Source organism: Pelophylax lessonae (assembly GCF_965119305.1).
Source record: "Pelophylax lessonae genome assembly, chromosome: 12".
Taxonomy (NCBI): Eukaryota; Metazoa; Chordata; class Amphibia; order Anura; family Ranidae; genus Pelophylax; species Pelophylax lessonae.
Genome location: NC_138779.1, coordinates 92,178,772 through 92,205,885, shown reverse-complemented (window position 1 = coordinate 92,205,885; position 27,114 = coordinate 92,178,772). Strand labels below are relative to the sequence as shown.

General features: G+C 43.2%; 1 protein-coding gene across 1 annotated transcript in view; it reads right to left on the bottom strand.

The window, feature by feature from the left end:
* LOC309568883 (L-amino-acid oxidase-like) overlaps window positions 1-26,779 on the bottom strand; it is a 99,434-nt gene extending 72,655 nt beyond the window's left edge. The window contains 5 exon segments of the mRNA XM_082274666.1: window positions 3,134-3,267; window positions 6,703-6,771; window positions 11,325-11,526; window positions 11,774-11,883; window positions 26,561-26,779. Coding sequence (XP_082130792.1) covers window positions 3,134-3,267; window positions 6,703-6,771; window positions 11,325-11,526; window positions 11,774-11,883; window positions 26,561-26,686 — 641 coding nt within the window. The 5' untranslated portion in view covers window positions 26,687-26,779.
* Window positions 26,780-27,114: the final 335 nt, after the last annotated feature.

Below are 27,114 nucleotides of genomic sequence, written 5' to 3'. Positions count from 1 at the left end.
TGCCAATTCCGAAAAGAGGAGTGCAGACTCTCCTGCGCCTCCGCCCACTGTTCAAAGTGCAGTTTTGCCAGTTTCCAATTCTCCCTGTGGAGGGGGGTATTGGAGCGATTAAGTGCCGCCTGAGCCTCTCTAAGGCTCTGGCTAGCGGTCTGGTATGCAGCATTTACTTTTTTCTTGTAGGCCGAGGCATAGGACAGAACGCGACCCCTCAAGACAGCTTTGCCTGCCTCCCAGAGGAGGGTCGGGGAGCAGTCCGGGGAAGAATTGTGTGCTAGGAAGTCCTTCCAGGTGTCATGAAGGACAGAGCGGATGTCTTTGTCTTTGGAAAGATATGAGGGGAACCTCCAAATTTTTTCCCCAGGAGTGTGGGAAGTAAAGGAAATGTCCACTGAAACAGGGGCGTGGTCCGAGATCACAATGTCATGGATGGATGTGCGTGATGTAAAGGGGAGCATGAGGTCGTTTGCAAATACATAATCTATGCGGGATAGGGAGTTGTGAGGGTGCGAGAAAAATGTAAATTCCCTATCGAGTGGGTGAGACAGTCTCCACGTGTCAGTGAGGAGAAAACTGGAGGCAAAGGAGGCTAGACAAGTGGAGTGGGGTGCAGTGAGTGGCTGAGATGAAGTGAGGGTCCCTGCCCTATCCTCTGAGGGGGGACATGCATTGGTTGAAATCTCCCACCACCATCAAAGGTAGATGGAGGTAGGGAGCTAGCAGCGGTGTGAGGGAGTGGAAAAAGGATTTAGGGGGGGAATTGGGAGCATAGATTCCCACAAGGGTCCATTTTTGCTGCAAAGTTTGGTGTAGAAGCGCTATGCGGCCTTGGTCGTCAAAGTGTGAGGAGGGGAGGACACTGGAAAACCGTTTGTGGAGCAGTATCAATACTCCTCCCTTGCCCTGGATTGCAGGGGAACCGTGTACCTGACCCACCCATAACTTCTTCATGCGATGGAAATCATCAGCATGTAAATGAGATTCTTGTAAGATCGCCACGTCTGCCTTCAGGCGTCTAAGATGCCGAAGAACAGCCATGCGTTTGTGAGGGGACCTGAGGCCCTTTACATTCCAAGTTACCACTGTCATATGAGCAGCCAAGACTGGATAGGACTAAAGAGCAGGTTCAAATACCTGTAATAAAACCTGGCAACAGTTGAATGACTCCATACACCATAAAACAAGTAACAAGGTAAATCATGAGGGGGTAGGTCATGATAGGGTTGACTAGGGAAGAGGGTTAGGGTGGCCCTATCTAGGCCTGAGAGCAAAAGTCCCAAAGGACACATAGTAGGAAGCCTGCGCTTCCCTTTTTTCCGCATGTAACAGAAACCATCGCAAGGAACAGTGTTACCGGAGACGTTGCTCATTGCCCTGAAGAGGCTGGGATAAGTACTGTCTCTCGATCCTCGGTAAAGCAGGAGAGGAGGGAGGAGGGGACTTGAGTCCCGCGAAGCAGTGTCCGGTGAAACTGTGTCTCAAGATAAAAGCCGGGGAGACTATCAGGCAGCACTCCGAGAGAGCACCTGGGAGTACCCACGGCCACAGCATATTTAAACAAGTAAATCAGTACAGATAAGAATAACAAAACGTTACCAGCAATAGTACCCAACCAGGGAGACAGAGGAGAAACTCAGTACTCCTAAACCAAGGGTAATCGCTCAGACTCGCGTGCCCGGAGCTGCAAAGAAAAAAAAGAAACACTCAGAGCTCCAAAAACTGGGAGTCCTCAGCGGGTATGTGATCTGGATCTATGGCCCAATAGCCGTTGTTTCTTAGCTGATCCCCTCCGAGGATTGCTTTGATCCCGAGATCCTGGAGAGCGTTGGGGGGGGGGTGACCTGCGGAAGAATCCAGAGTGATGTGAAAAGCAGACTGTAGGTAATGGCCGGCTTCCTCCGGGTGGGTGAAGGATTTAGCATCACCTGAAGCGTCCGTTATGCGAAGCGTGGCCGGGTAGGCCAATGTGAATTTGATCGATTTGTTGTAAAGCACTTGGCATATCGGCTGGAACGCTTTCCTGCGTTTGGAGACTTCCTGGGAATAATCCGCAAATATCAGGAGTTTGTGGCCATCCATTTGCAGTCCTTTTGAGTTCCTGAAAGATCTGAGGATATTCTGCCTGTCAGCGTAGTTGAGATATCTGACGATGATGGGACGGGGGGATCTCCTTTCATTTGAGGGGGGGGCAATCCTGTGCGCCCTTTCCACGGAGCAAGGAGAGTTTATCCCCAAGGCTGCAGGGACACGGGTCATGCAAATGTCAGTCAGTGAATCCAGTTGATAGGTTTCAGGCAGACCAATTATTCTGAGATTATTACGCCGAGAGCGGTTCTCAAGATCATCCAGCTTCTCCAGTATATAGCGCTGGGTCTGTCTAGCGTGTTGGTCATGTGTAAAAGAGCTTTGCACTTCTTCCTCAATGTCTGATACACGGTGCTCGAGCTCTTGCAGCCTGTGGGTGTGTTCCCCCAGTTCCCGCCGGAGCTGTGCCATCCCTGAGGCGATCGCATTGTCCACCGCCGCTGTAATAGTCGGGGACAGCAGGGCGGCCACCCCTTGTGCCAGAGATGCCACCTGTGCTTCAGGGAGAGGAGATGCGACAGTCTGAGGTGCTGTGAGGACAGGAGGCGAGGCCGTGTCTGCCACGTCCATGGCGCCTGAGGCCTGTTCCGGAGCGGGAGCCCTGTTCGGGGGGGCGGACGAGTGGGGGCCGTGCAGGACAAACTTATCCATGCCTACCGGGTCCGTGGTGTAATGGGAGGCTGTCCCGAGGATCGGAGGGCTCAGATGGGCGAGAGAAGCCGGGTTATGGGCAGGTGAGTCCTGAGCCGCTGTTCCGCGCTGCCTGTTACATGGGAATCGATTTGAATTTGAATTAGAATAAATGAAACGAATTCTGAAAACGAATTGAACGAATTTAACTAAACTAATTAATGTAAATACGGAATCTAAACTAAACTCAATTAATTGTTTTCATTCTGCACATGTCTACTATGAAGTTTGCTGAACCCTGTTCGAACCAAACCCAGGGGAGTTCAACTCACCACTCTATAAGCTTTTGGTTTATATATATTTGTATAAAGGGAAATACAGGGAATATGACAAATGTATGCATTTACTTTTGTTACTGTACCTTGGGGTTTGAAAAATATACGTATCCAGAGCTGCTTCCATATATGAGACGTAGGGCTGACTATTAGTGTTCATGAAGTTTCCAAGCATCTTAATAGCACCAGCACTTAAATGTCCTTCATCCGCCAGGACAGACTATTTCAGAAAAAAATAAAAACATGGTATCAGGGTTTAGCAAGGATGGGAACTTACTAAACTTCATGTACAAGGGTACATGTGGTGAGTTGCAGCGGTGTCACAATTTTTACTTTGTAACACACTGCACTGCAGTTGGCACAGGAACTAGTATAGTAATGCTCAGAATGTCGGAACTTATATGCTGCAAGCAGGACTTCTTTATTCAGTTAAGCTGGAATAGGACTGTGAGAGAAGGGAGTGCTGATTGAGGAGACCACAGGCTGGATCGGATTGGGCCAGAGAGCAGAGGAGGAGATTTCCAGATCGCTGAGCATACTGAGCGAATAGTCGATCCTGCAGGCAGGTAGTTCGGGTCATTGCCATAAGCACCACAACAGACGCAGGAGGACAACGAGAAAGAGCCCCCTCAGCAGCAAGGCAATTGCTTCACACTGCTACATTAACCACTTTGCGACTGTCCACTGCAGATATACTGCGGCAGGCAGCCGCTCCTGGGCAAAGTGACGTAGGTATACGTCGCTCACTCTCAAAAGGCTAGGGGACGAGCGCGCATAAACACAGCTGACCGTTCTTCTCCCTGAATGATCATAGAGCCCATGTGATCCTTCTATAAAGGAACACATGTCTCTATGGTCATTTCAGAAGCCCTGCCCCCCACAGTTAGAATCACTTCCCTAGGCTCACATTTAACCCCTTGATCACCCATAATGTTAACCCCTTCCCTGCCAGTGTCATTATTACAGTAACAGTGCATATTTTTAGCACTGATTACTGTAGTAACGTCACTGGTCCCACCAAAAGTGTCAAAAATATCAGTCAGGGGTCCGATCTGTCTGCCGCTATGTCACAGTCCCACAAAAAATATGTAGCAAAAAACAAATTGGCCTAAAATGTTAAAAAGTAACATCATACCATACTTTTTTGAAAGTGTGTGTTATAATATTGATTATTGATTATTTATAGGGGAATAAGCACACCACTTAATCTAATAGCACCTCATCACTTTAGTTTTTTCAGCTACACTTCGGATCCATATGGGATCACATTTTGGTCACTTTAATACTTTTGGGTATATGTGACACTATTACTTGAGCTATTTATATTCACTCTGCCACTTTGTCACTTTTTGCACATTATATTTATTTAATGTTTTAAGAAATTGTGCAATTTTAGTATATTATATATGTATTATCGGATCCGATCCCCCTCGTTGTGGTATCATTTATTTAACATTTTTTATGTGATAACATTTTTTATGTGATGACACTTTTGATCTGAGGAACTCTTATTATTGTAGTTTAATCCACTATGACCTATTATTGTTAAATTTAGCTGATCCGATTCCCCCATACCGCCATTCAACTACCAAGTTTCCAACGTATTTATTTATTCATTTAGATTTCACTCAAAAGATTTCAATTTTATTGGGCACTCCATTTCTATATGATCACAAGACACTTTCCTTTGAGTTTATTCCAATTTTGTTAGACATTCTACATTTTTGCAATTTAGATTTTAATTTTTGTCACCTTGCTCACAGCATCATTCATTGGACACTTCTAGGCAGCGCCATTTGCCTCCCCCTTTCCCCCTGACTTCCCAGCTTGTCGCATTTATTAATGGGGAACACTGTGCACCAACGGAGAGAGCTCCATTAAGCTGACAGAAGAGTTTTTTCCACATTGTGTGATAGGTTCTATATGGGACATTTTTTTTACCAAAACCTCAGAGAGTTAAACTTTGCCTCTGGTGCCGGGAGCCCACAAGCGAACTAGCCTAACATTCCTTTCTCTCTCTTTTCCTTTTTGATCGTATAGGGAAAATTTCTCTCAGTAGGAGGGCTACAACTCTGTCCTGCAAGACAATTGGGTCTATTTAAAGGGCCACCGTTCAGTGTTTTGTTGCTTGTTTAGGTATATGCGATTCTCCCTTATGTACATCAGATGTTAATTTTGTGCCTAAATTACTGCTCATCCGAATCTTATATAAACTAAATATTACTGATTTCTTAATCAACAGTTGTGTGTTTATCCTTTGTGTGATAACCAAGGGGACATCAGTTACAGCTTTATGATGGTGCCAGCAGGGGTTGTGCCTCACTTAGGGCTCAGAAGTGAACAGGGGTCCCATTATACTCCTGAGGGGGAAGCGCTACAACTTTAATAAGCATTATTCAAACATTTAACAGGTCCACAAGTGCTGATGTCCCACACATGTTCTAAAAATGGGAACTTACCTTGTTTAGAACTGGACATCACAACCAGCTAAACGCATCCCTTGTGTAAGTGTAGCAGATACCTGCCCAATTGTTATCCCAGCTGATTTTGTGCATGCAAATGTGGAAAGCAAAATACACATCTAGTCAGGCTCCATGCACACTGGGCTTAAAAAACACCATTTACCCTGGCAGAAAAAAACGCTCATATAGAGCATTTTTTTATACAGAGTTTATGCGAGTTTAGGAGAGTTTTTTTCTGCCTCTAATTGTCCTAACACACATGGACACATTGGATAACACTGAGCTACTTCTACAGGCAGAACACAAAACTCCTGTAGCAAACCTCCCAACTGTTCCTGATTTCAAGTGACTGTTCCTGAATTGGAATAAAATCCCTCTGTCCCTCTTTCCTCCTCATTTGTCCCTCATTTTGGTCTGATCTATTTGTAGTTGTATATAAAATGCACTTTTTATCTTTCAAAAGTGTTTCCCAGCGCTAAACCTTTCATCCAATTTGTAAATTGCTGCATTTGTACATTTCAAAAGCCAATATAAAAGGAAACATAGTGGTAAAAAAAAAAAAAAGTAGTGGGTAGAACTAATCTTTTTATTGTATATAATTCCCCTTTAAGGCTCCATGTACACGGGACGCTGGAAATGGCCGTTTAGGAGCAGTTGGGCGTTTTTTTCAGAAGCCCCTGAACCCATCTACATTTTATCTTATCTGTCCATGTACACCAGGTCGTTTACAGTCATTTGCAGGCAGTTGCGTTCAGGGACTGTTTTAAGAAAGCAATCATTTGCGTTCGAACGTGTGTTTCCCGGCGTTTCAAACGCACAAACGCGTCCGAACGCGTCTGAACGCGATGACCCGCGTTTAGCGTTCGTGTTTTTCCATTTTAAAGGGGAATAATTTTTTTGACCTCTAGGAACGCTTCTAAACGCAAACGCTGCTAAACGCGGGTACAAACGCGACCGAACGGACGTTTCAAACGTCCTAAAAATTCCAGCATTCAAAGGGACTTTTAACAACGTCCCGTGTACATGGAGCCTAAGGGGACGTGGCAAGGAGTGTGTCCTATGCCTACATACTTTTGCTAATAGGTGTCCCTCCTTCCCATCTCAAAAAGTTGGGAGGTGTGCTGTAGTAGCAACGATTTTTAAGCCAGTGTGCATGGAGCCTCAGTGCTATTGTCTTGGCCAAATAATTTTACCTGAAGAGAAACTTTGTCAAACATGTCCAGGATTCCAGAGCAGTTTTTTCCAGCAACTTTTCTTACAAACTAAAGAAAGAAAATGTGAGAAGTTACAATGAAGATTAGATTTCTTTGAAGGCCAGGTTATATCATGCTTAGGGCTTCTGATCCTGTTTGCCTGTTTGCATCAGCTTTGTCTCCTGTTCCTGTCTGTATTTTTAGGCTGTTGCTCCTAGTCATGACTCCCTCTGCTCTTCTCTGCCTGCTTTATACAGGCAATCTGTTTGTCCCTGTTTCTGTCTCTTCATTGGTCTTGCTAGGCATATACTTTTAGCTTTATACAGAAATACCCAGCACTATAGTACCACCACAATCCCCATACAATCCCTACATGCATATAATGATCAAACAAGAATGAAATATAATAAATACGCAACAATCATAATCAAAACTCAAAAGTGCAAAATATGTGTAACAAACTGCACAATAAAGAGTAAATCAATATATATGCATATAGCACTTCCTTATGCAGTCCACTTAAAGTGAAGAACGGTCCTTTAAAATTGATTTCCATCATACAGATTCCACAACAATGATCCGCACAATGTAAGTGTATGGAGTGTAAAGACGATCACCTTGGTGTATTCTTTATGGTGGAAAACAAATTTACAGCATATGTGAACCCTCACCTTTAAAAACATGACATGCGTTTAAAATAGGAAGGAAAGGCAAATTATTGCTTTATATACAGTATAAAAAAACATTATAAATACCTTTCTTTTTCTATTTTAATAAGTGATCACATAATCTCTGTTCTCAGCTGCAAAAGGGCTTAGAGAGCTAGATAGACAGCTATTCCCAGTGCAGGTTGTAGGGGGGTTAGAATAAGTCTGTCTATTGGAAGACAGGCAAACTGTGCTTCCAGCACAGCCAGAAAACTGACCACGCTGAGATGGATGTGTTCTCATGTTTACCATGGTCAGCTTGAAATAGCATTTCTGGCAGGAACACCAGGTATTTCACACAAAGAAAGCAAAAAAGAGAATAGGATACTCTTTTACACAAGTACATGTTACAACCATGACGGACACATATTAGCATATGATGGGGTAATATATTCTTTAAATAACTTTTTGTCGCTTTTTTTTTTGGGTGGACTGTATGAAAAAGTGTTATATACTGTACATATACTGTATATATATATATATATATATATATATATATATATATATATGGAGATAGATAGATTTACACAGATTGTTATTGTGCACTGTTTGAGTATGACTTTTGCAAATGTTTATATTTCATTGCTGTTTACCGTATATACTCGAGTATAAGCCGACACGAGTATAAGCCGAGGCCCCTACTTTTACCACAAAAAGATGGGAAAAATCATTGACTCGAGTATAAGCCTAGGGTGAGAATGCAGGGCGGCGGGCATGGTACAGGAGAATGCAGGGTACTGGCATGGTGCAGGAGAATGCAGGGTACTGGCATGGTACAGGAGAATGCAGGGTACTGGCATGGTGAAGGAGAATGCAGGGTACTGGCATGGTACAGGAGAATGCAGGGTACTAGCATGGTGCAGGAGAATGCAGGGTACTGGCATGGTACAGGAGAATGCAGGGTACTGGCATGGTGCAGGAGAATGCAGGGTACTGGCATGGTGCAGGAGAATGCAGGGTACTGGCATGGTGCAGGAGAATGCAGGGTACTGGCATGGTACAAGAGGATCCGGGGTTGTGGGCATACTACAGGAGATGCAGTGCTGTGGGCATGGTACAGGTGGACCATGCCCACAGCACTGCATCCCTTGTAGTATGCCCGCAGTCCTGCATAATGGCAGGTAGTGCAGCTGTTTCACTTACCTGTTCCAGAGGCGCCTTAATTTTAAAAATGGCGCCGCCGGCGCCGACACGTCATTGCGCACGCGCCGCCGCGGCGTGTCGGCGTGTGCGCGGTGACATGTATGCGACGGGCGGCACCATTTTTAAAGCTTAAGCCCGTCAGAGCGGCCAGGGACTTTTTTTTTTTCCTTGACTCGAGTATAAGCCGTTGGGGATGTTTTCAGCACAAAAAAATGTGCTGAAAAACTCGGCTTATACTCGAGTATATACGGTAATTGATTTTTCATGCTTGTAGGAATTGTTTGGGGATTGTAGTGGTACTATAGTTCTGGGTATACCTCTATCTAATTTATGGTTATCCAGGAGGATTAGTTAACTTAGAGTTACATAACCAGGGGTTAGTGTGGGTAGCACAAGGTTATTCTGTATATACAGTATATATATATATATATATAGTGACGGTATGCGAGGTGAGGTAGTAGATAAATCGCTATATTTCACCTCGCATAGTTCTGTAGTGAGAGACTGAACCGTAACCTGGCCCGGGTGTTTCCAGCCTCTGTGACAGGCTAGGTTCAGGTCCAGAGATTGTGGTTCACCTGAGTCCATGCTCAGGTGGACTTTAAATGAACAGGAAGAGAGCACAGGAAGGCTCTGGCCTGAGACTCAGAAGGGAATCTGAGAGAGGAGCTCTTTTTGGACATTAAAAGAAAAGGTTTGCTTTACCATATGTTTTGTGGGTGATGGGTAGAGATGATCGAACGGTTCGGGTCGACCATCGGTTCGACCCGAACATTGACTGTTTGAAATTCGGCCGAATTCCGAACTTTTTGCGGAAAAAGTTCGGAATTCGGCAACCAGAACGGACCAAAATGCAATGGGACAGGAACTGGGCTTTAAAAGCCCGTGATTGGACCAGAAACATTAGTAAAAGCCAATTGAGGGGGCAGGAGGATGCTAGGAATGTGATTGGAGTGACTAAGGGGTCCAGAGGCCAATCAGTAGTGAATACGCCCCCCAGTATATAACATAGCCCCGCCAAATCTCTAGCACTGTAATATAGGGGCTGTGGAAGAGAGTGGAAGCAGTTCTGTTACTCCTGCTTCAAAAGTGTCATTTAGCAATTATTTGTGTGAGGAAAAGGATATCTAGTGTAGTTAGGGTACTATTTTCCACTATAGTTAGATTCAATAATCTAGTTTCTGTAGGGAAAGTGTTAAGTGTCAGGGTGACCGTAGTGTAGTGTAGGGTGGATTGACTCTGACTGCTATGGCAGGGTGACCAAACTCTCCCATGTCAGGGTGACCGCCATAGAAAAAAGATTGTTTGTCTTAGAATTGCAGTAGAGCAGGCATAGGGCTCCGCTACTTTCACACCCGGCTGTTTTTGTTGCAGGCGTTTATTGGGCTTTTTTGTGGACGTCTGTGTGTGTGTGTATATATACCCCTATACAGAAGTTCAGATGTTATGCCTGCCTCCAAAGACGCACAAAAAATGCCCAAAAAAACGCCTGCAACAAAAACGCCCAGGTGTGTTGTTGCAGGTGTTTTTTTGGGCATTTTTTGGGCGTCTATGGAGGCAGGCATAACATCTGAACATCTGTATAGGGGTATATATACACACACACATATATGTATATATACACATACACACATATAGGTGTGATAGGAGCGAAGCCACATCCCTGCAAATAATTTCATTAGCGCAGGCATAGGGTTCCGTTACTTTCACACCTATATGTGTGTATGTGTATATATACCCCTACACAGAAGTTCAGATGTCATGCCTGCCTCCAAAGACGTCCACAAAAAAGCCCAATAAACGCCTGCAACAAAAATGGCCAGGTGTGAAAGTAGCGGAGCCCTATCCCTGCTCTACTGCAATTCTAAGACAAACGATCTTTTTTTTTTTTTTTCTGGTTCTGGACATGCTACAGAGCTGAAACTTCACAGGTACACTTTTTAGACCCCCCAGACACTAAATCCAAAGAAATCTCATTTTTTTTTTTTTCAATAATTTTTTCAATAATTGGCTCTCTATCAAAAATCACTTTTTTTGTGTGTGATTAATAGTCCCTGGGGCATGACCCAGAACCCTAGGCACTTTTAGGGGCATTTATTGTGTTTTAGGGCTTCAGAATGGTGTTTTTTGATTACTGAAGTTCGGGTCCCATTGATTTCAATGGGGTTCTGGAATCCGGACCCGAACTTTCGGGAAGTTCGGGTGTTCTGGTCGAACCAAACTTTTCAAAAGTTCGATTATCCCTAGTGATGGGGACCGACCAGCCCCACATCATATAGTGAGGAAAATTCCTGTATAGTTTAGCGCTGGACGGCAAGAATTTATTTTACTATTTTGTTTTATTTGCAAACCTCTGCTGAATAAAGCTGGCAACCCACCAGACTTTATATTAATTTATATATTCTATATATATATATATATATATATATACATCAACTAAGAAAGGATTGCTGCACTTAAAATGTAATATAGAAACAAGACATACAAGTGAAAATTCCTGTACAGTGTTAAATATTGCAGGAATTTTCTATTTTTGTAATTTTTCTATAATAAATTTTAAGCGCAGCAATCCTTTCTTCATTTTTTCTATATATGGCCTGTGGGAAGACCTGATTGCCTGGCACTGAGACTTATCACTGTTGCGCACTATGTTTTATATATATAGATATACTGTATATATATATACATATATATATATATATATATTGCCAGTTGCTCCCCTCTATCCAACAATACTAAGACATAGTATGTTCTGAGAGACACATTGTTTACCTTATCTGCCACTTTTGAATATAGGTCATCAACGGACATTTTTTCTTCCTCAGGGGTCAATGCAAACCCAAACGGGTTTGGCCTTTTATCAATATCCTTTTGCAGTTGTCTTATGTTATTGAACATTTTTACATTGTTGTCATTAGATATGATAAAAGGGTTCATCTGCAAATTAGACTGGCGAATGAATTCCCGTGTAATCCTGTAAAAATTAACAGATGCACGTTTTATGAATTTCACAACTAAGGTCAATTGCACTTTCTGGGAAAGAGCTGGATTCTCTGCACTTACTGTAGATGATAGAGTGGAACATTATATAGTGTGAGTGATAATGTGAAAATTTGAATCCTCTAGGAATTGGCAGCCGTAGTTTTTAACTATCAGAACTTACAAAGATGAACTTTATATTTAATTTTTTTTTTATTAATATAAAAGCTTTTTATGGATACCTGTGAGATGGAGGAATACTCATGGGTCCAAGTTCTCCATACCAGCCCTCTGGATCTCTATGGGTCAGTACACGACCTCCTACACGGTTACTGGCCTCCAGCATTGTCACCTGAAATTTAAAAGATGGAATGAATATTTTCCTGTAATGTTTCCACTAACACCAATCTTACCCACCTTCAATTAAACTGGAATTCCAGGCGAAACTTTTTTGATAGAGTAAGAAAGGGTTAAATATCTATTGGGTTTTTATTGTTACCGGTGTCCACCTTGAAGAGACTTACATCTGCCAACTCAACAAGAAGTGCCCAAGAGACACCAACAGTAATAAAAATCTGGCAGATTGTAGCACACTTCCCAGCTGTTTTGCTGGATATGGGTCCCCCTGGGTCACCGGAGCAACAAAAGTACCTTTGTGCATGTTTCTCCAAGTGTGAGCACTGAGACAATGACCAGTCCAGTAACTTTGGGTTTTTGTATTTTTTTTGTAACTTGGATTGGAGAAGGGATGAGTGGGATACTCCTTTGGCTCAACTATGTACAACTTGGCAGAGACACTTGAAAAATGCTGATTGGCGCTGACTTGACTCTGGCAGGATGCCGGTTAACGCTGGTTAACGCTGACCTGATGCCTGTTAACGCTGAACTGACTTGTGACTGCTTTTCTGCATAAAGAAGTCCTCTTTAAGCTCCCTTAAGCACTCCTTGCCGAGGTAGCTATCTGTATACACTGCTGCGCTGCTGAACACTGGTGTCCCCTTTTTCTCACTTCTCTTCAGGGTTTAGACACCGGCACCCCCTTTCTCTAAACCTCTCTACTGGTTAGCTGGCTCCCGGAACCCTTTGACCTTCTGGAGTGATCTCCTATCCTAGGCAGACCCCTGGGCACTTTCGAGTACTCACAACACTGTTTTTCCTGGAAACTTCTGCCCAACAGCTCCACTCGGTCCACAGCACTCTGGATCCCTTTCTGCAGCCCAGCTCAGTCTGCGGTCCTCTAGGCCGACCACCCAGGACACACTTGCTTCCTCTGACAGAACGAGTGACAGCCGTCAGCCTCCTCCTGGGACTCTGCTTCCCATCAAAGATGCTCCGTCATGTGCTCCCCTCAGACTTATACCCCGTCCCTGGGTGCATTGCGGCAGACTCCGCCCTCTGGGGTAGATACAAGTCCTGGTGCGCTATTGGCTAGGTTTCCTCCACTGTCCAATAACAGCCCTCATTGGACACAGTGGGGAGACTCCCCAGACTCAACAGACACACCTGGCCCCCTTGATAAGCAGACAGGGCCACAATATACATTTCCTAGCACCTACCTAGGAGGGTGCTACAAGATGTTCACAACAACAACCCATACACATATCAGGTAAAATAATATATATATGGACACTTCACCAGACATAGGCGCTGATCCTAGGTACAATCCCTACTTGTTACGATTTGTATGTATAAGATCCATCCAGGTCGCTGCAGCTCCTCTTGTACTCCACTGGGTGGCAGATACGATGCAAATACTAGACTGTAGGGAAGAGAGCGCACGCAGACCTCGGGTAATAACGCTTTATTAATGGACAATACGATACAAGTAAAAGTTGCACTCACACGCCCTGCTTCCTGTACTGCCTCCCTATTATATACCCGTATCCTCTGGCCCTAATTGTGGACATTTACATTTAAAGGGTCAGACCAGGGACTAGTGTCACCCATAATAGAGGGGAGGAGCAAGGGGCTATCGGGCTGCCATACAACCTAATTGATACAATATAGTATAATGTATGGACAATAAATTAAAATTAATATAAATATGAAATCTTAAGACATTATAAGAATAAAGCATATGGAAATACATAAGATGTATAACAGTACTAAGCAACTATCCTTATATGTCGATAACATACTAGGTGCTAAAAATAAAAAAATAAATAAAAAAATAAATAAAAAACACACAACCCTTGGAAAATTAGACTACACATGAATATATATATATATATATATATATATATATATATATATATATATATATGTATCCATAATAATACCATAAATATGCTGTGAACTTTAAACTTACTAAAAAGTATTAAAAAATAAAAGATATATATTAAAATATATTTATATATACGTATATATATATATTCACCAATATTTGGTGTATATATATATATCCACTCCACCAGTATACGGTCAGATAATGGTGTTTACTTCCAGTTCCTCGTTAAGTCCCCCTGGCAACATGGACCCAAGCGAGAATATCCAGAAGGTTTCTTGTCTAAACACTCTGTAGAACCTTTCCCCTTCTGGGATAGCCATAAATATGGCTTCAATGCCAAATAATTCCAGGCCTGTAGTGCTACCTCCATGCACTTTACAAAAGTGCCTGGGCATGCTATGCTTATCTTTTTTCTGCTCTGCGATGTTCTCCAAATCTTGTACGCATAGCCCTGACTGTCCTCCCTATGTAGAGCAGACCACAGGGGTACCTCAGACCATAGACCATGAATTGTGTACCACAACTAATGAACTGTTGGATGTTGTAAGAGCGACCTTCTGTGGACAGAAAACTACTTTTACCATGTTGCATAAAGGAGCAGGCCTTAACCTGCTCTGTTTACACCTATATGAGCCTACCATGTTAAAGAGCACGGGAATGCTGGTAACTCTGTCTATACGCCTTTTAGTTTTAATTTTACTAGGTGCCACCATGCTCTTAATATTATTGGCCCATCTGAATACAACCTTGGGTTTATTTGGGAGCACTCTACTGAGGGCTAAATCTTGCCTCAGGATAGGCCAGTGTTTCTGTAATGCCCTCTTAATGGCCCAGTGTTGGTCATTATATTTGGTAATGAATATTATAACCCGAGGTGCCCCATTCTTCCCTGTAGGTTCCATATTTTCACAACCCTCTAGGTAGCGGTCTCTGGCTCTATGTATATGTTCCAAAAAGAAAATTGCGATGCTGAGCATCTTGCTTCTGCGCTCAGAACCAGGTTCTCAGGCTGCCTCTATCCCGGAACTCTCACTTGGCATCCACTATGGCTAAGCTTTGCTGCCCTCTACGACTGGGGTGTTCGACAAAACACTTAAAAATTTAAACAAAGAAAAGGGCGCACCAGCCTAGCGCATTATCCTTTTATTGAAAAAGTGATAAAAGTAAACTACTCACAAACATATGACATATTCCAGCATATCAGTTCCATAGAGCAACGTCCATGATGAGTCCAATGTCTCGTGAAGAACAAAGGCTGATTCGTTTTGAGGCAGTGCCTCTTCCTCAGATGTATATGTTGCAAGGCATACCCCTTCTCAACAAATTTTCTCTCCAGTATTTCAGCTTGCGACAAATATTCTACAGTATCTGTACAATTTCTGTGCAACCTGCAGAATTGACTATAGGGGATGTTTTCTTTCCATTTTGGCAGGTGGCAGCTTCTCCAATGCAGGTAAGAGTTGCCAGCCGTTTCCTTAAAATGTGTCCTTGATGTAATGACCCCCCTCTTGATTCCAAGATAATTCTAAATCTAGGAACACAAGGGACTTGGCATCTACTACGTACATGAATTTAATCCCAAAGGGGTTAGCATTACAATATTTGACAAAATCCACCACCTTATCGACAGTGCCATCCCAGATGATGAGCACATCATCGATATAGCGCCCGTAGTATACCAGGTGCTCTGCGAATGGGTTCTGGGTCCAAATATTAAATTTCTCCCAGAAACCCATAAATAAATTGGCATAACACGGTGCGAAACGTGCACCCATCGCTGTGCCTGCTGTTTGTCTGTAATGTACTCCCTGGAACTCAAAGTATTTTCTATCTAATGCGAACTGAGTGCATGCACAGATAAATTCTGATTGATCCGAATGCATGAACTCTGCTCCTAACAAAAAGTGTTCCACTGCCTTTAGTCCACCTTCATGGGGGATAGAGGTATACAGGGAGCTCATCCAGGGATAGCCATAGGTAGCCTGGCTCCCACCTTTACTTCTGGAGTATATCAAGTACTTGTGTTGAGTCTCTAATGTAAGCTGGGAGGGACGTACCCAGTGGCTGTAGATGGAGATCCACATATTGGGAAAGCCTACTGGTGATGCTATCCATGGCTGCAACAATCTGTCTTCCAGGGGGACACACTGGGTCTTTATGAATCTTTGTAATATGGTAAAAGTATGGGGGTTTTGAAGTAGTTATTTAGGAAGAACAACTTCTCAGGTTTGTTAATAACTTTGTTCGTAAACGCCCGGTTAATTAACTTCTGTAATTCTACCTTATATTCCGGTAAGGGGTTGTGGTTTAGGACCTCATAGGTTTTGCGGTCAGAGAGTAACCTAACCGCTTCCTTCATATAGTCCTCCCTGTTTTGGACCACTATTCCTCCCCCTTTGTCTGCTACCCGAATAATTATGTCATTATTCTTTTTAAGGCAGCTAAGTGCCGTTCTTTCATCCTGGGATAGATTGTTAGTATTTAATTTCCCCTTGGGACGGGCACAGATTCTGCTAAAGTCCGCATATCCCATAGAATAGTACGTCTTGATGTATTCATTTTTAACATGATGGGGGTAGAAGCTAGACTTAGGCCTAAACTGACTATGAATGATATCATTGTAATAGGGGTTAGACATAACATCTCCTGGTGGGATTCCCCCCTCCAAGAGTAATTCCTCCAGTATGTTAAGTACTTCTATATCTAGATCTGACATGCCTAGATCCTCACTACCTCCTAGGGGCCTTGTCCCTCCCTCAGCTACTACTATCTCTCCTGGGTCTTCTACAAGATGTTCAAAACTTTTCCTGCTCTATATAAAACTAGGGGAGTGAAGGGAAAATTTTGAATGGAATCCTCTTTCGATGAATCCTTTTAACTCTGGATATGGTGCAGAAAGGTTAAAACATGTATCATTTTTTTTATTGCTATGTTATGTTGCAGAGATTGTCCTTTAGTTCTTCTTCTAGAGACACAAAAGGAGGTGATGATAAATCTCCTCCTTAGATAGATGCCAATGGAACAGGCGTCCCCTTTGATAGATCACCTCCCGTAACAACTACAAGTTTAGATTTCTTATCTCTTTGTGGCCAATAGCGATCTCCCCCCCCCTTCCCCCCAGTGTGGAACACAGACAGCAATGACACATGGCAAGGGTTCTGACCTACGCTACTTTATCCAAAACAAGCATTTGCATTCCAAACAAGCAGTAAATACACTTTAAAACAAGTCCCCATTCACCATTCTGACTTTACAACGACCCTTATCCAAGCCTCCCAACAATTATCCTCTACTGAGCAGTATTGTGTAGCACACCCTTCGCCCCCTAAAGCTGCACAACTTAAATTGATGACTAGAATGGTTACCCAGTTGCAATACGGGAAAGCCCGGAGGAAACTTTTCTTCCGAAAACAACAACTTTTGAGCATGGGGAATGAGCGGGTAAACTCCTGGCCTATCTGGTACACAGCAAGGACAGACCCCCAGTGGTAATTAGCTTACACCTCCCCGGTGGTGTACCTGTATTCGAGCCCAGATTGGTAGCAGGGAAATATAAGGAATTTTTCCACCATTTGTACACTTCTACTGCCCCTAGAGACACCTCTCCGATGTTATCCTTCCTAGACTCTATTGACTTTCCTCAATTGACCGCTGAACAGAAAGAGCAATTGGACGCTCCGCTCACATCTGACGAAATCATTGACGCCATAGCCAAATTCCCTAGGTCTAAGTCCCCGGGTTTAGACGGCTTGCCCGTGGAGTTTTATTCCCTGTACTCTGAAACATTGGTACTCCAACTGCTTTCGCTAATCAACCACGTCTTTGAAACCTCCACCTTGCCCCCTTCCATGTGGGAAACTTTAATTGTCCTAATTCCCAAACCAGGCAAGGACCCCCACCAACCCGAATCTTACCGACCTATCTCTTTGCTGCAGGTGGACATCAAAATTCTTGCCAAAATACTATCTGTCAGGCTAAATCGAATAATTCAGGCTAAATGGATCCTTGATCCACGTGAACCAATCGGGATTCATGCCGGGTAGAAACGCCTCATTCAACTTGAGACGTCTGTTTATGAATTTGCAGGCCCAGCATGACAACACTGGTGCTAGGGTGATTGTGGCTCAGATTTGACTCTGTTAAATGGGTATTTCTTTGGAAATGCCTGGAGTGTTACGGGTTTGGCCCCAACTTCGTTCGCTGGATACAGATCTTATATCAGGCCCCAGTAGCTAGGATCTGGAAAAAGGGAAGGTGTAGACTCCTGTAGGTATTGCCACTGGAAAAGGGTTCCTGAAAAATGGCAGGGAAAAGTGTGTCCCTCAAAATTACACCTGATTTGGTGGCCATTGACAAACAGCAGAAAACACTACAAAAAGCAGGACACACAGGGGTTCTCCTAGAAAAATCAACTAAGGGCACCAAATAATAGGTGAAAAAAGAATAAACTTTATTATTACAGAAAAATCACACATGGAGGACTCAAGGTGTAGCACATCTCACTGGTAAAAAAACACGAATAATAAAAACATATCAGGCACAATGGGACATTAATGACAACCCGGGTTGTGGAGCAGGTACAAGCTGGAGGGATTGTGGTAGAAAGTTGCGGGGAGGGCAAGGTAATCTTGCTCAAAACATGAAGAAACACAGTCCCAGCAGCAGGAGTGGTACTCAAAGCAGCAGTGCATAGACAGGTGGTAAAATCATTGAGGGAACATGTCCAGTCATATTAGAAACAGCGATAGCTAGACAAAGTTGGTCAATGCTCAGAGTGTTTTTGGCTGGCCAAGGTGTATGCCTGTAACTGTAGTCCTGGAAAAGTGGCGGTGCTATAGGGAAGAAGCCAGTCAGGGCTTGCTGGTAAATTGGCTACGTTTACAAAGGCAGGGTAGACATTACCAGACTATGTTGGCTCAGGCAGCGGACACAGTACCTCATATAGCGGTGGCCACCTGGCGGTTGTGCATGTCAGTTGGTGAGGATCCTGGGAGATGACAGCAAACTTGCGATGGGTGCAGCCCAGCCTAGCGTTTCTGCCGATCCTCCTTCGCTCATCCAAGCTTGCTTGGGAGTAGACGGGCTTGCAGTTTGCGGCCCAACGTCACGCCGGATGTGGGTGGCGGCTAACGCTGAATACGGCCGTAGGGCGCACGGTCATCAATGTTCCATTGGAGAAGTCCGAATGACGCGGTGCCTATCGCCGGTTTCCTCAGAGCTGGAGGTGGGTGTCCTGCGGGGTCCCTTATAAAGGCAAATAATTTGTGGCATCTGTTAAAAATTCAAGACATATATCTCGTAGTGTTGCATTTTGGCAACTAGATGACCTCGCATGGAAGATAAAAATCACCCCCATTAGGGTCATTCAGTTTTTCCCGGGGAAGACATAACTAATAAGTAATATATCTGTCCTCCACGGGAATGCATCATACTGGTGAAATATTTAAAGATTAAAAAATACAGGATACTGTGAGCAGGGATCAATATTGATAATTGATCCGAGAAACAAATAGACATTATGACAGTAGATTTGGAAAATAAATCAATATTAATAATAAAGTTACAAACTGTGACCACAAAACACATTTGGCCAGACCAATTACTTCTATAAAGGTGGATGTCAACTATTCTAGATATCATCATAGGCCGCATCATATTTAGTCCATCAGAAGAGTAAATCGACTTGGCAGTTTATTGTAGGCCTCGAAGGATGTAAATACGTGCTGCTAGATAGAAATTGAGGAAGAAATAAAAGTAGGAAGAAACATTTAAAAAATAATAGTAGAAGAAAGAGGAGTAGGTAAGTCGGCGGAGGAGGCCACAGGTAAGTAGCTATAGACCAAGGCTGCAGACACAAATTACCACAGTATGGGGTATTAGGTTAGCGTTCAAGGAAGGGTTGAAGGCTAAGTTCCATATTGAGGCCTCTGGGGGCGAGTGATCCCATTTTAAAAATCCAATATTTTTCTTTCTGCGGCAGAATGGTATGGAAGTCCCCCCTTCTCAGGGGGAGTTTAAGTGCATATATGCCTCTTACTTTAAGGCCCTCAGGATTCGAGTTATGATGTTCCAAAAAGTGAAGTGGTATTGTTTTATTATCATCTTTTTTCTTTATGTCTGCTAGATGTTCCCCGATTCTGACTTTCAGCTGTCTTTTAGTTCAATATAGGTTTTGTTACAGGGGCAAATAAGTTGGTATATGACCCATGTTGTCTGACAGTTGATAAAGCTGTCTATTTGAAAAGATTCAGAACCATCGCAGCTGGTAAATGAGTCAGACTTGAGGACAAATTTGCAGATAGAGCATTTCCTGCAGGCAAACATGCCTTTTAGTGGAGGTAAAGAAGATAGCCAGTCGCCACCTGTTCGTGGCCTCACAAATTCAGAGTGGGTTAGGCTATCTTTTAAATTTTTACCTTTTCTCGCCGAAACCAATGGTCTTGGACCAACAATTTGACTTATTAGTGGAGACACAGTCAATGCTCTCCAATGTTTGACCAGGATACCCTTAACCTGGTCCCACTGGGTCCCAAATTTGGTGATTATCCGTGGGTATGACACTTTAGAGTTTGGGGGTACAGATAATTGATCCCTCCTAGTCGTGAGGAGGTCAGCTCTATCTCTAAGAGCTGCCTTTTTACGGGCTCTTTTAATTATTCTGTTGGAGTATCCCCTTTCTCTAAACCTTTTATGGAGTTCCCTAGCCTCAGTCTGGTAATCAGAAGGATCAGAACAGTTCCTTTTTATGCGTAGGAACTGACCTACCGGGATACCCTCCACCAAAGATCTAGGGTGATGGCTGTCGGCCGCCAGTAGGGTGTTTGCCGCTGTCTTTTTTCGAAAGGTTTTGGTCTTTAATTTATGATTCTCCTGAGAAAGGAGGAGATCCAGAAACAGGAGATCATTTTTGGTGGCCGTGTACGTCAACCTTATATTTCTGTCGTTCTCATTTAGTTCGTCGATGAAAGTTTCCAATTGGGAGAAGGTACCTTTCCAGAGGAGCAGGACATTGTCGATGTACCTCAGCCACATGTGGCAGTGGCTGAGGTATATCGGGGATGGATAGACCACCTGCTCCTCCCAGAGGCCCAGATGGAGGCAAGCATATGCCGGCGCCCCCATAGAGGTCCCTCTCACCTGTTGGTAATAGATGTTAAGAAACTGGAAGAAATTATTATTGAGCATAAATTCCAAAAGCTCAACAATAAATTTGTTGTGTGCTCCTAGTCTAGGGAACTCAAGGTGTAGGAAATGTGCCACTGCTTTTAGACCCCACTCGTGTGGGATGGACGTATAGAGTGTCTCTACGTCGATACCCACAAGGATGAGATTTTCATCTATTGATAAGTTGGCGATTTGCTGCAGCACGTCCCTGGTATCTTGTACAAAAGAAGGAAGGCCAGTAATCATTCCTTTAATAAGGGAGTCCACATATTTGCAGATCTTCTCTAGGGGACCCTTAATCGCAGAGACTATGGGTCTCCCTGGTGGATTAACCAACGATTTGTGCAGGAATCATATAGAAGGTCGACAAATTGTAAGTGTCTACCCTAAGGCGGTCCGCCTCTTTTTTTTTTAAATTAGTTCAACCTCCCTGGCAAGGCCAATTTTGTAGTTCAGGGCAGCGACAAGGGAGGGAAAGGATTAGAAGATAATTTTTTATATGTTGTTGCATCATTTAATTGTCTCAGAGTCTCTTTTTCATAGAGCTCTTTGCTGAGCAATACCACATTCCCTCCCTTGTCGCTGCCCCTGATAACCAGGCCAGGGGCCTCCTCAAGCTCTCTTAGGGCCAGATGTTCCTCCCTAGACAAATTGTCAAATTTTCTCCCAATTGCTCTTTTTAAGATCCTCTTGTACAAGGTCAAGAAAGATTTTGATATTTTTATGCTTAGATAATGGTGGCTTTTTTTGGGATTTAATCTGGAGTTTGGCATCTCTCCGGACCGGATTGCCCATCTCAGCCTCTACCTCGGGGGGGGGGGGGGGGGGTCACCCTCCAAAAGCAAGGACGTCAGTATTTCAATGGCTTCTTTATCAATGTCTGAGATGCTGTTTTCTTGGACAGGATTAGTACTCTTATCCTGATGCCAGATTTGGAATATGACCCTCCTCAGGAAAAGGCTGATGTCTTTGAACACCTCGAATTCCGACATCGAGGATGCTGGTGAAAAGGATAATCCCCTATTCAGCAATTTCAGTTTAAATTCAGACACGTTAACCACTTTAAGATCTCCGTCTTTATTGTCTATTTGTATGATTTTTGACTCCGAGATCTTGTTGATCTCGTTGGTCTCGTTTTGTACTGGTTCTCCCTTCCTTTTATTATTGGCTCTTGTTTTTCTTTCTGAATGCCCTTCAATAATTCCTGATTTGGCTGGTTGCCTCCAGACGTCTCTGGGTTTGCACTCAGCCCTAAAAAAGTTACAGACTTTTCTACTGAGTCAGAGTCACTCCCTGATGAATGACCTGGTTTGGGGTTCTATTGGTTCTGTAGGGACTCCTTGATCTACTCCTGCTTCTTACTTTTGTGGGATCAAAAAAATCCTCCCTCTCGCTATCCAATATATTCTGTTTAAATTTATTTTGTTTGCTAATTTTTAGGGTTTTTTGGGTCCAGTAGCTAGGATACTGACGAACGGGTGGACGTCTGAAAGTTTCCCCCTTGCCAGGGGTACCCGTCAGGGCTGCCGGCTGTCTCCCCTGCTCTATGCCCTGGCTGCGGAGCCGCTCGCCATCACTATACGCGCACATCCTGGAATAGCAGGCCTTAGGGTGGGACCCCTGGAGGAAAAAATTTGAATGTATGCAGACGATCCTTTGCTTTACTTAGCTGACCCAGACACCTCCTTGCACACTGCCCTGGACCTCATCAAACATTTTTGCCATTTTTTAGGCCTTACAATTAACTGGGACAAATCCCAAATACTACCTATAGATGACGTTTCCACCCTACCTGTCTGTGCTGACCTTCCCTTACAAAGGGTGGGCCGCATCAAATACCTGGGTATTCAGGTTACCAACTCACCGGCGGACTATATCCCTGACAATCTTCAACCCCTGCTTACCCTGGTTAAGGCCAAGAGGCAAACCTGGGCCTGTCTACCCTTAGGGGTGATGGGCCACGTTAACCTCATAAAAATGGTGCTCTTACCTAAGATACTTTATATACTTTGGCATTCACCGGTGTACCTCCCCCTTAAATATTTCATGCAGATAGAATCCATCCCCAAAACGTTTGTTTGGGGGTCTAACAGACACAAGGTATCCTGGCGAAAACTTAAGAATCCCACGGACTTGTGCGGGGTTGCACTCCCCGATTTTAACCTGTACTACCTGGCATCGCAACTTTCCCAACTCTTTCACATAAACAATACTGACAGGACGCATTTCCTGGCCCTCTCGTGCCCCTCCTTGGTGCACTCATCCACTGACCCAATGTCGGTTGTAGTAAGCGGACCCGAGGAGCCAAGGTGCGGGGAGACAGTAAGTCCTTACTCTACCATTACAGGCGAGTCTGAGATGTAGTCTCAGACAGGCTGGCCCTTCCCCAATTTCACAACCTCACACTTTTGTGGCATAACACCCTACTTCCTGAATTTTGTTCCATACCTGACGCACACATTTTGGCTCATTTCGGGATCTGTTACCTCTGTCATATACTTGCAAATGGTGCACTCAAACCCTTTGACACTCTATAGGGAGAATACGGATTGCCAAACCAAATGTTTTTCCGATACCTACAGGTCCGCCACTCTTTTCTGACGCAATTCCCACAGTCTACCCTTAGCTTTGAGCCTGTCCCGATACTGGAGATTGTCAGGGGCCCTGACCCTAAACACCTCATCTCCATATTTTATAATATGCTCCATCTCCCTACATCCACGGTGAGGGTGTATGTCCCCAAAGTGAAGTGGGAGGGTGACGTGGGCATGTTGGAGGATGAGGAGTGGAGTGATGCTCTGGAGGCCTGTAAAATGGTCTCTCCTAAATTGTCCGATCACCTTACTCAATTATATATTCTCCATCGTTCTTACATCACATCTCTCATGCTTGCCACTCACCAGTTATGGGAGGAATGTTTGTAATTTATGCCCTATGTGTAAGTTAGACCAGGGTACCATCTACCACTTGCTCTGGAACTGCCCGGAGATACAGGGATTCTGGACGCAAATTGTCAGATTCCTGCACGACACTATGGGATCCCCTTAACACTGCTCCCTGTCTGTTGGGGATATTCCCTGACATGAGTATGGATACATTTACCACAGCTTGAAAACAGATAGCAAGACAATGGATGCGTGAAAAACCCCCCGCATTCAGTGATTGAGGGAGGTAAATAACACTATTCCGTATAAAAGACTCATCTCATCTACACTCACAGGGGTTGCCCCTCCAAGTTCCATAAAATCTGGGACAGATGGCTGCAGACCCCAGAGACATGTGCTTAAAACGTTTATTCACATCTATGTCTGGTTATCCGGGTTGTACTCATTTTGGGCATCTCCCCGAGGGTCCCTATTACATGTTACCTCTCCATTTATGCATTTCCTTCCTTAATGCATATTGCATCTCCCATACGGTACCCACACAGGGTTTATGTTGAAGTTCTTTGTATGTGATGATCCTACCACAGTTTACCTGACCTCTGTACTTTATTGTATTCCCATTATGTTTGTTTTTCAATAAAGAAACTGTTTAATTAAAAAAAAAAAAAAAAAAAAAACAGGAATTTAGTGAGTCTAGAAGCAAAAAAAAAAAAAAAAAAAAAGCACAACAGTACCCACTGTTGGGGAAATAGGAGGAATAAGCGAGGTTCTGCTGATACTTAAACTTAAAGGGGTACTTAACATCGATACTGACAGAAAAGTAGAGCTGCACGATTAATTGTATGAAAATCGCGATCTCGATTCACCCCCCCCCCCCTGACAATCTAAACCTGACATATGCTTGATTCTTTGCATAGCTGCATAGCTGTGAGGAAGAACAGCTGTGGAAAAAAAAAAAAAGCCTCCCGGCAAACGCCTATCAGCATTAAGTCTCCCAGTAACTATAAACAAAATGATTACATTGTATCTTTTCCTTCCCTCTGCCAGGGAGAAAGGAAGTTTAACCTCTTAAAGACTAGACCTTTTTCTGACACTTGTTGCTTGCAAGTTAAAATCATTTTTTTTTGCAAGAAAAGTACTTAGAACCCCCAAACATTTTATATATTTTTTTTAGCAGAGACCCTACAGAATAAAATGGCAATTGTTGTAATATTTTATGTCACACTGTATTTGCGCAGCAGTCTTTCAAACGCAATTAATAGACTTTAATGAATTAAAAAAAAAAATCGTAACAGTAAAGTTATCCCAAATTTTTTTTTGTTACACAGAGAATCGTGAGAGAAACGTGATCTTTATTCCAAGCTAAAAAATCGTGAATCTCATTTTGGCCAGAATCGTGCAGCTCTACAGAAAAGCTTCACCACGTTCCCCCAGCTCTATCATAAATCGAAACAGTCTATTGTTATATAAAAGCGACAATCGTTGAGGAAACAATAAAGGACGTCCACCTCGAATGTAATATCTTACACTTCAAGGGCCAACCAAATAAGCACTTTGAGGGCCAAACCAATGTATGCGGGGCGAGGCCTACAAGAGCCAAAACCAACTGCCCATATTTTCAAATAGTCCACCAATAAACCACCACAATATGTGGCACCACAGGTAAAATGTTTTAAAATGGGAGATGTATTACCTATAACCTGCAACCAACAAAAACAAAATATCTCTATAAAAAAAAAATAGCTACAGCAAAACAATAAAGATAACAGGAGAATTATATACTGTATACAGCCTTAGACATGTCATGTCCTTGCACTGTGAGAGAGTATGTCTATGTAGAGTGTGAGCTCTAACTCTCTTATAAACAGTTCAAAGAGTTTAAACAGTTTAAATCCATTTTGGGTTTTTGCACAAGAACTTTCTAGTTTGAAATTTTCTCACCAATATAAGTTTACAGAATATCATAACAATATTTCATATTCTTTATACAAAAATTGATCAGTAGATTGACTTTTAAACAACTACCCTGTCCATACATGGATCGAACAGACAATCTCTAATCCATGTATGGCTGGCTTAATACCATCCTCCCCCCAGACAGACAATGCTGCTGTCTAAAGGCGCTCCCTGTGCTCCTTCATCTAGAGTTTAAATATTATTTGAGAGTTGGTGTAACACTGGCCAGATCATTTGGTAAAAACAAAGAGGAAAAAGACTCAAAAACGAAAACAGTCACCTCCTCTATTGGTATGCTGCATTATATTACATTTTTGGTTTCTAGTTTAATATCGCTTCACATCAATTATGTTATGTAATGCTTTTTAACAAAAACAATAAAATGTAATCTGTGCATGCCATGATTATATATGCATTGCTGAAAGTTCAGACCAGAAATTTGGCAAGTGTGGTTGAGCCGATTGCTGGGCCAGAGCGCAAAAACCGGTGCATACTGTATAATAAAGTTTATGAAGCTCATCATGCACAAATTTTCATGCAGTAAGCTTTGCTATTCTAAGATACACTGACATATGTTCTTTAATGTGAAGGTTTAGTTTTTCTTTACCCTTTCTTATGTCTATGAAAAAAAAAAAAATGTCAGCTTTGCCTGCACTTTTACGTAACGACACTTAGTACATTGACGTGCCAGGGTTGCCAAACCTTATTATACATTACCAAGGTGCAGTATATTGCAACTGGGTAAAAATGAGTTACTACCAATGTCTGAGTACCTTCTGACAAATTCATCAACTTACTCTGTGACCAGCATCCTGTAAAACTTTGGCTGCTGATAATCCGGACATCCCGGCGCCAACAATTACAATGTTTTTCTGATTAGATTTTGGGACAGAAGGCAATCCTTGTACGGCAATATCCATCATCTCTTCATACTGGGGACCCTTAAGACAGTCTTCCAATAAGTTTGAACCTTGGCTGCTTTGACCATATGCTCCAGCCCAGACCAGCAGGCTGAGAAATACTGAGGGAACAAAGCAAATACAAAGTACTTTAGATAATATGTTTACTAACCAACCATATAAATATAAATATATGTAATGGAGACCCCCACTGGGGACTTTTTTTGTTTTTATTTTTAGGCTAGGCTAATAAATGCCTTTTGTGTGAGAAATAAACTCATAGCTAAGCGGCCACGCTCAACAATATGAAGTTTCTCTGGCAACTGCCTCTAATACCTGTGTTCAGCACAACTGTAAGAGTTAGGGACCATTTACATGTGTGCATTGTGACAACGAGTGCTAAAATGCTTGTGTCAATGTACGTTCCCACAATGCATGACAATGCAGCTGCA